At 38.2% G+C, this 9,539-nt stretch overlaps 2 protein-coding genes and 1 long non-coding RNA gene across 3 annotated transcripts in view; 2 read left to right on the top strand and 1 right to left on the bottom strand.

Annotated features, from left to right (window-relative positions):
- The first annotated feature begins 3,646 nt into the window (after positions 1 to 3,646).
- Positions 3,647 to 4,233, top strand: LOC134649291 (uncharacterized). The gene is made up of 2 exons (XR_010096947.1): positions 3,647 to 3,955; positions 4,074 to 4,233. It is a non-coding gene; the product is annotated as an uncharacterized LOC134649291 (long non-coding RNA).
- A 420-nt stretch (positions 4,234 to 4,653) lies between these two features.
- On the bottom strand, positions 4,654 to 5,847 carry LOC134649040 (GTP-binding protein 10 homolog). Its single transcript, XM_063503741.1, has one exon. It carries the CDS (start codon positions 5,825 to 5,827, stop codon positions 4,667 to 4,669), a length of 1,161 nt encoding a protein of 386 aa, XP_063359811.1. The 5' UTR covers positions 5,828 to 5,847; the 3' UTR covers positions 4,654 to 4,666.
- Positions 5,848 to 6,074: 227 nt separating this feature from the next.
- Positions 6,075 to 9,539, top strand: part of LOC134649292 (post-GPI attachment to proteins factor 3) — a 5,457-nt gene continuing 1,992 nt past the window's right edge. Inside the window, exons 1-5 of the mRNA XM_063504018.1 lie at positions 6,075 to 6,306; positions 6,521 to 6,672; positions 7,118 to 7,279; positions 8,237 to 8,361; positions 9,173 to 9,309. Of these exons, the coding sequence (XP_063360088.1) occupies positions 6,171 to 6,306; positions 6,521 to 6,672; positions 7,118 to 7,279; positions 8,237 to 8,361; positions 9,173 to 9,309 (712 nt within the window). The 5' untranslated portion in view covers positions 6,075 to 6,170. The remainder of the gene's footprint in view (positions 6,307 to 6,520; positions 6,673 to 7,117; positions 7,280 to 8,236; positions 8,362 to 9,172; positions 9,310 to 9,539) is intronic.

The following is a 9,539-nucleotide window of genomic DNA, read 5'->3' on the forward strand; positions in this document are numbered from 1 at the left end:
TTTATACCTCATTTATGAATTGATAGAACATTTCATTATATTATATAAATAGAAACCTAGTGCTACTCATAATACGCAAATAATATTTAACTAAAAATAAAAGTGACAACCCTAAGCGCCAACGCAAGAGTAGGTAAATAACTTGCCGAGCGGCCTTAGATTCACTACTGTTCTTAGTGTACTGTGGTATAGCTAAGTTAAGGCGGGAGTTCCCAACTGTTAGGATAACCCCCCACTTTTAAAGATAATAGTGCCGAAAGTGCAAGAAAATAAATTGATTTACTTGTAAAATTTAAAGAGACATGAAAACTTTTGTAAGTCTCAACGCAAAAAGGTTGGTCATTCCCGTTTTACGGATATTGTTCATAGCTGCATAAAGATGTAATTTGATAAGAGATAATCATGCAATAATCAATCAAACTATTTTTTTATAATGTAAATTATGTTGAAATCAATCGATTCCATTTATTTGAATGAAAAATATTTTGTATGCCGATCTCTTTCTAGAAGGTGACTATCTTGGAAGTAGCTTGAACGTTGTATACCCATGAGAATTACCTCGTACTAAGAGATGGAAAAACGAGTAGGTTGTCTTTAAGACCAATATTTCATGCCTCGAAAGGTGCGAAAACCACTAGTCTTTACTCCCATACAAACATTTGATCCTTACAAAAAATACAATCGATTGATAAATTATCATAATAAAATTGTCATAGTACGGTCAAGGAATTTAATTTCAGTACTATTTCGTACCTTGTCACAATACCTATTGTATGAGGTCCCTAGCGACTTTCATATTGATTGTCACTGTGACAAGGTACGAAATGGTACTGAAATTAAATTCTTTGACTGTACCATTTGCAAATGACAGAGCTTCCGTTGATTAGGAGTACCTAATCTGTTAGCGTTCAAAATCATCCATCCTTCTCTAACCCGCAAAGCTGGTTAGTGTGAAAGAGATACATGTTGAGGTAATGCGATTCATGTGAAGATAATCGCTAAGTGATTTTAAATTCTATACCATAGGGATAGAGTTCATAATCGAGTGGGAATTGTCCCCTGACTAAAGATTGTAGGCAGCTTTTTATAAACAGTCACATAAATGATGATTTAAAATATACTAATACAACTGAAATATCATGAATAAAATAAAATTAAGTATAAATACTAGACAAAGGCAAATTAACTGTCACATTTTTTACATAAGTATTTTTCTTAAACATCGTAGCAACTACTGGGTGCCTTAGTCAAGGTGACAACCGTTTGCGCTACATAACGCTTTGTGTCTCTCTATCACTCTGCCATATTAGTGCGACAGTGACAGTTGCGTTTCGTTCGCTACGGAGCGTAAACGATTGGCATGTTGGCTACGCACCCTGACTTACGTACATTTCATCATTTCACTCTTGCGTACGTGATTTATTAAAAAAAAATGTACTGGCACATTGTTAAATCGATGTTAGTGTGAGAGTCGCCTAACCCACTGTTATGATTGTGGAATTGTTAATCGTTCAGTGGCCTATTTATTTAAACTACAAGCTACAATTTACAAGCGGGAGTCTCTTTCTAACACATAGGGTTAGAAAGAGACTCCCGCCTGTAAATTGTAACTCCTAGCTTAAATAAATAGGCCACAGATTAGCCGTAGTTCGTGATAATGTTGATGGGGGTTTCAGAAAAAATAGTACCATGTACTTTTTTCGTAAAACCATTAAATTTTGGGTTATTTAGATTCAGAATCACGAGTACTGTTGAATGAGACAAAGAAAAAAAGTGTCCCCAGTTTTTCATACAAATTTTGGGTGTCAGTTTTGTAACGGTGGTCCATTCAAAATGTATCTGAAAATGCGTAATACAAAACTTTCATTTTCTTGGGACACTTTTTTTTTCTTTTTACATCGATAGTCCTCGTGATTCTGAGTAGAAATAACCAAAAGTTGATGGATTTTCGAAAAAAAAGTAAATGATACACTTTTAAGTGAAAATGCCCATATATGTATAAGTTATTCCATGTTAGTGTAGTCTCGACCGTCAATTTAGTTATTTAGTCCTTAAGATGTTTTCTAGTCTTTATCTCTTGGCTGACTTCGTTTGATTATATTTGGTAATTTGAATGGTTTGTTTGGCATAAATCTTTGGAACAAAATATTTTGTACTAACAGCAACACTCCTAACTGTACATCAGTGGACCTTATTACAACAGGCATAAGGTCCACCGATGTACAGTTAACAGTGTGGGCGATGGTATTAACAGCAACAAACGGCTAAATATTTATAGAGCTTAAAGCTGCCTTTCCGTTGAGGCGGAGATGAGCGAAGGTGATCAGACGTGCAGGGATGAACCAACATTGGTTGTATGTATGTATGATAAGATAAGATAAAGATAAGATAAAAGATAGTTTATTCAAGTAGGCATAATTACAATGCGCTTATGAACGTCAAATAAAGTTACACCGGCTCCAACCCTACACCTCTGCCTAAACAAAGTAGGTACTATACAATGTACAAAGGCGAACTTATCCCTACAAGGGATCTCTTGCAGTCAACCTTTTAGCAATTGAGAGTAGACAAATAAAAACGACAGACAAACAAACACTATGTACAGAAAAGTAAATTATGGTTATCATTACACAAGTAAATATTTAAAACCTTAAGCCTATATTATAATATAAAATATATTTTCCGTTCCGCTGGATGGCAACCAATGCTATAGGTTGATTCCCGCACATCTCCGCTCCAGTGGAAAGGCAGCCTAACTCGTTGCAATGTTTACAAATAGTCCGTCAACTGAGGTGACGATAGTACATCGGATCTTGAACTTTATTAAAATGAGGTAAGGTCTTCATTTCTAGCAATGTCGCCTTTCACAGGCCTGTCTGTGAAATGTCACAGGATAATAAAATAATGCAAATAATCATAATTGTTTATCATCATGCCATGCCTCCTTCGCACCAAAAAAAAACCTACGGAACAAAATGGGTCCTGTGATGTGTCACATTAGTCACATATTTGTATCTGTAACCTAGTGCTTTAATTTTTCCTTAGGGTGGTATTCCACCTGCTCAATTTCTTTGTCCAGTGTCATTGCGTCTCACTCTCTCATTAAACAAAATGTGAGACGCAATAGACGTCGGACAAAGAAATTGGATAGGTGGAATAGCACCCTTAGACATTTCCCTAAACTTATTCCTTAATGTTGTATCGTTTTACTTACTCTTAAGTCTTTAGTTATAATACTAGGTATAATTGAAGACCACATCTGTTGGATTTTATATCCTATGCGTTTTAAGTTAAGGTGGAATATTCTTTGAATTAATTTATTGGTGGTCTTCGTTTAAAATGGATTATCGTGTCGTCTTTATAATTATGTTAAATCCACGTTAAATCGTATTTATCTGTTTGTACTAAACATGTATTGTAATTAAGCTTAGAATAAATTTAAACGTGGAAAAATTACTGTCTTGGGTGAGACTTGAACTCACGGCCTATGGTTCAAGTCTTACCCAAGACAGTAAATTTTCCACTTTTAAATTTATTCTAAGCTTAATAGCATCGGTCGCAGACGTTTCTGCTTGTAAAAAATTAAATTATGTATTGTAATATTGACTGAAATTAATTTTCATCATATTTTTTTGTAATCCTCCTTTATTAGTAGCTTTTTCTATTTACCATAGTGCATGTTGGTTACTACTGTTGTTCAATATTGGGGTTCGATTTGATAAGTTTCCGAGACATGGATGTTGGAATAAGGATTGACGTATTATGTGATATTCAGGATTGACCTTTCAATGTGTGTTGTGGTTTCAAATCTTGGTTGTGCTGTATGGACCAGAAAAAACTATGTCGAGTAAATGAAAAAAGATGACTAAAAATTCAGTCACAATCCTTATCATAGAGACAAGATGTTAAATAATCAATCCTGAATGTCGTATTGCATAGGGACGTTAGACCTTAAGTGTCATTCTATGGAACTTGCTATGTTAACAAACCGCCATATTGAAACTGTCAAAAAATATGAATTTACTAGTGACTTTTGTTTACATAGTTATCAAGTTCCATAGAATGACCTTTAGTGCGTCAGAGACGGAGAGGCCGTCTTTTACTGTGATAAAATTGGAACCAGTTGTGGAAAGCTGGGTTTGGGTGTAGCTATATTCATTATCCCTTGTAGTTGTAAGGCAGAGATATAATATTGTAGAGCTTTTAATATGTTTTAATAAATATTAAGTGATATTCGTGTTTCATTTATTGATTTTTAACCTTTTATGTGTGTGTTGATCGCAAACCTTGGTTGTGCTATATACAGCAGAAAAATTGTCTAATTCGATCAGGATCCCATATACGAGAGGATTAAGTTGCTGAAATGAATTACGAAAAAAAAAATGCTTAATTATGGTGTAGTTTTTATTTTGATACTTAAGATATTAAATTTAGAAATAAATCTATACTATCTTATATTTACAATGTACTTCTCATGTTCGCAAGTTTCGCAACAAACTAATGAGACATTAGTACCACATTGGTACAGTCACCACACGGGATTGTTACGCCATTTAGGGTCCTAGCTAAATTAGTTGGTCCATACTTACACTATGGAATGTCCAATTAAGCTAGAACCTTAAATGGCATAACAATCACGGAGCGTGAAGGTACATAAATATAAGTACTAAGTGACTTTGGGCCCTCTTTCAGTCATTATAGCCCTGGTTCTCCTAAGCACGTCACTGGCATCCACAATATCAGGATTATTCTCATCTGCATACTCATCCAGCCTTTTCCGCAGCAGCTGCTTCAAGTCCAGTATACTATCACTGTTATTTAAAGCAGATATACCAATAACATCTTCAAACTCTATTATTTTCTCTGGCCTTATTTCTGTAGGCACTGACCCGATAACTCTGTCCATATTCTTAAGGAAATCCTTGACTTCTTCAAATATGTCTTCAGCACCCTCCAAGTCCATCTTATTTACAGCTAAGATGGCTGGCTTCTCTAATAATTCTGGGTCGTATAGTTCCAACTCTTTGTTCAGCAGCAGGACAGTCTCAAGACATGACCTTTTAGGATATTTAGGGCTTAGTTGGAAGCCTTGTACGTCAGCTATGAAAAGCAGTAATTTTGTCCTTTCTACATGCTTTAAGAACTTGTGTCCGAGTCCTATATTGTTATGAGCTCCTTCTATAAGCCCTGGCAGGTCCGCTATGGAAATCTGTCTCAAATCTTCATATTGAATCACTCCTTTATTTGGCTTGATTGTTGTGAATGGATAGTTAGCTATCTTAGGTTTGGCTCTCGATATAGCCTTTAACAAGGAGCTCTTTCCTGCATTGGGGAACCCGACCAGTCCTATATCAGCAATTAATTTAAGATCTAATCTTATGTGATATATCTGACCGAAGTGTCCTAAGAAATTGTTTTGTGGGTTGCCACCAGGGCCACCTCGGGCTAGTATTATGGTTTCATCTTCTTTGTTAATGGAACCTATGACCTTTCCATCCTCTCGGTAAATCGTTACGCCGAGGGGGACCTCAAGTTGGATGTCGGTCCCGGGATTGCCAACAATTTTCGTCTTCCTGCTGTCTTCTCCGTGTCCTGCGCTTATAGTTTTCATCCGGTACTTATTCGAGATATTTATTAGATTCGCCTTCTCTTTACCGATGCAGTACACACAGCCGCCCTGACCTCCGAGGCCCCCGAACTTGGGAAGGCCGGTGCCACCAGTTCCGCCTTTCACATGAAGCCTTATAGAGTCGACGAATCGACTGCGGAGATAATTGCGTGGTCGTTTAATTTCCTTAGCCAATAATGGTCTAAGTATAAAGACCATTTTAAATCTTGTGCGAAATAATCGTGGTTATCATTTAGGTATTTTAGGTTATAATTTACTTTTTTGACACTTGGCTGAACATTGCCATTTTTAAATAATAAAAGCTATTTAAGACAACAGAATTAGACGCCTGGATTTAGTCGTGCTAAATTGGTGAAATAAAACTTTTTACATGGCAACAATAACATCAGCTGTTTTTGACGTTTAGTTGTCAATCAAACGTCAAACTTATGAGATTAGGAAAAAAAACTATAAAAATAAATACTGACAACAATAACGGTACCGGTGTAATAAAAATTCAGAAAATGAAAACATAATGTATTATGAATGAATTCTTTAGAAAATGAAGGCTGAACATACTCTATTTGTCATTTTATTAATTTCCTTTAACATCGGCTTAATTCTGGCAAGCGATGGTGACCGCTCCCCGTTTTACCAAACCTGTGTTAAAAGGTGTAAGAACACCAACTGTACACAAGGTAATTATAATTTTTAAGCCTTATACAGCCCGCAACATCTATCCGTCTTTAAGATTTTATTTATATCGTAATAGCTACCTTGTCTTTGCTTAATATTGCTGCAATTTCTTTAGAACGAAGAGAATTCTATCATTTAAACACTGATTATCCTTCTATATACACACTGACATTGGTTTTAATACCAGAAATTATAAGTAGGAATTTTAAATTCTAGATAATTTTACCCCTGAAGCCGCCAAGCTGCAGAGTTTCTGGAGCTGGTTGCTGCAGTGGGGTTGCCAGGACGAGTGTCGCTACCACTGCATGTGGCGGACGGTAGACGCATTTGCAGAGAGAGGCTATGACTACCCCAAGTTTCATGGGAAAGTAAGTAGATACATAAATAATTATTACTATAGTTTGTCAAAGGACTGTCTCATTTCAAACATAGACAGATAGAATAATACTATCTTTGTCTTACACTAGTACTAGTACTCAGAAGAAAATGAGTATAGTTTTCCTGGTTCTTACTGACTGACAAATGGGTTTGACCAGCTATAGTATTTCCCAAACTTTTTATGAAAGAAATTTCCCATTTGTAATTTTGTAACATGAATTGTTTTTTTTTCTTTTTTATTTGAGTTCTGCCATCCTTTGCAATGCAACCCTCATCTCATATAGCCATACAGGCTGAATTCTGTTTTTTTTTTTAACTATAGTTTTCTAGTTCAAGACATTATATTTTTCTAGTTCAAGACACAGGTTTGTGATTTACTTTTGTGTTTTATGTCAGATTTTATTACTCTTGACTGATGATTACTCTGCCTTACAGTGGCCATTCACCCGACTACTGGGCGTGCAGGAACCAGCCTCAGCATTCGCGTCCCTGCTAAATCTAGCTGGTCATCTATACATGCATTATGAGCTGGCTACACATACACAGTTCTCAGTAAAGAGTACACCGCTGCTGCCTTTTTGGCATGGATTTGCCTTGGTGAGTATAATTATTGTGTCACAACAATTGCACCTTAATGCAATGGAATAAGGTTAAATTTTAAATACAAAATATAGACGATGTCATTGCAAATGGCTGGCAGAGTTAGCTTGGTCGGAGTGTAGTATGTATACAATTAATCAAATCAAATATTAAAAAGTTTAAGTTCAAGTCTCCCGGGGAATGCTAGCCAATGGTAGTTTTTATAACCTTGTAAGGCCCACCATACAAAGTTTCCCTATTTGTAATTTGAATCTTGTTGTATAGTGGATTAGGGTGACTTTCGTTTATTTTAGACAACGAAACAAAATAAATGCAACTTTATTTAAGTTTTGGAAAGATTCGAATTAAATTGAAACAGAGTGTACATTGTAATGCACATTGGGCCTTATTAGAGTTATTAGGATAAATCTCAGTCTCCCTAACCAACATTATCTTTGTTTTTAGGTGTGCGAGAACGCGTGGATGTGGTCGATAATCTTCCACACTCGCGACACGCTGTTCACGGAGTTCATGGACTACGCGTGTGCCTTGTCTATGGTCATAGCGCTGTTGGCCGCCGCTGTCGTTAGGTGAGTTTATAATCTAGACGCTGTGTTAGAGTTATTTACACTCAGGTGTGTATGAACGCGTGGATGTGGTCGATAATCTTCCACACTCGAGACACGCTGTTCACGGAGTTCATGGACTACGCGTGTGCCTTGTCTATGGTCATGGCGCTGTTGGCCACCGCTGTCGTTAGGTGAGTTTATAATTTAGACGCTGTGTTAGAGTTATTTACACTCAGGTGTGTATGAACGCGTGGATGTGGTCAATAATGTTCCACACTCGCGACACGCTGTTCACGGAGTTCATGGACTACGCGTGTGCCTTGTCTATGGTCATGGCGCTGTTGGCCGCCGCTGTCGTTAGGTGAGTTTATAATTTAGACGCTGTGTTGGAGTTATTTACACTCAGGTGTGTATGAACGCGTGGATGTGGTCAATAATCTTCCACACTCGCGACACGCTGTTCACGGAGTTCATGGACTACGCGTGTGCCTTGTCTATGGTCATGGCGCTGTTGGCCGCCGCTGTCGTTAGGTGAGTTTATAATTTAGACGCTGTGTTAGAGTTATTTACACTCAGGTGTGTATGAACGCGTGGATGTGGTCAATAATGTTCCACACTCGCGTCACGCTGTTCACGGAGTTCATGGACTACGCGTGTGCCTTGTCTATGGTCATGGCGCTGTTGGCAGCCGCTGTCGTTAGGTGAGCACGCCCGGATTTAGAGACCTAGAGCCCCTAGCCGCTTGGTATTTAGAAGCCCTCTCCATCTCAAAACCATTGCTAGGTTGCCTGGGCCCCTAAGCCTAGGCGGAAATCCGGCCCTGTAGGTGAGTTTGGGCACAGACAAACGAATACGACACGCAAAGTCGACGGTGACTGTTGTCGAGCTAACGTTAGACAAATCGGTTTCCAAAACGTCAGGTGCCTTACAGCGCCATCTACGTCAGCTGTGGAATGCAGTTAACATAAGTTCCATTTTTACGGCGCCTTTTGATTTCGACGTAAGTTTCACCGCTTGTGGTCGCGGATAACGACGTAACATCGTAATAGCCCTACCAGGCGTGTCTCACTCCGCGATTTCGTCACTTTGCTACAGGTAGCTAAAAGTACATCCGTTCGGCCCCAATTTTGGGGAAAGCCATAAGCCGCGCGTGGCGCTGTCGCCATCTAGCGGCCATATCTGTGCTGATCCTAACAGACGCGTTAGAGAGTGAGTCTTCTGTACTTAGTACTATTATTTATTCTGTGGCCCTACCGAGATATTACGTATTATATACCTACATGCAAAAAAACTCTGAGAATGAAAGCGCTTACTCGAAATATTACCTGATTTCGTATTCCAGAGTGTTCCACGGGCGCAAGAAGCAGGGTCCGCTGACGTTGCTGCTGATGCTGTTTTGCTACTACGCCATGCACGTGCGCTACCTCTACGCGGGCCGTGTCGACTACGGGTACAACATGCTAGTCAACGTCGTTTGTGGTGAGTTCTTGATCGCCGCCCAGAATTGTTGTTTCTGTGATCGAAGTTAGTACCATCGCCCATACTGTTAACAGTCCATTGGTGGACCTTATGCCTTTTGTAATAAGGTGGGTCTCTAGTGTTTCCCAAATAGTTTTATTTAAGTCTTAATGTATTTTATAGTACAAGCTTTGCTTAGTTTGGGGCTAGGTTGATCTGTGTAAGATGTCCCCTGGTATTTATTTATTTAT

The sequence above is a fragment of the Cydia amplana genome, chromosome 6, assembly GCF_948474715.1.
Source record: "Cydia amplana chromosome 6, ilCydAmpl1.1, whole genome shotgun sequence".
Classification (NCBI taxonomy): Eukaryota; Metazoa; Arthropoda; class Insecta; order Lepidoptera; family Tortricidae; genus Cydia; species Cydia amplana.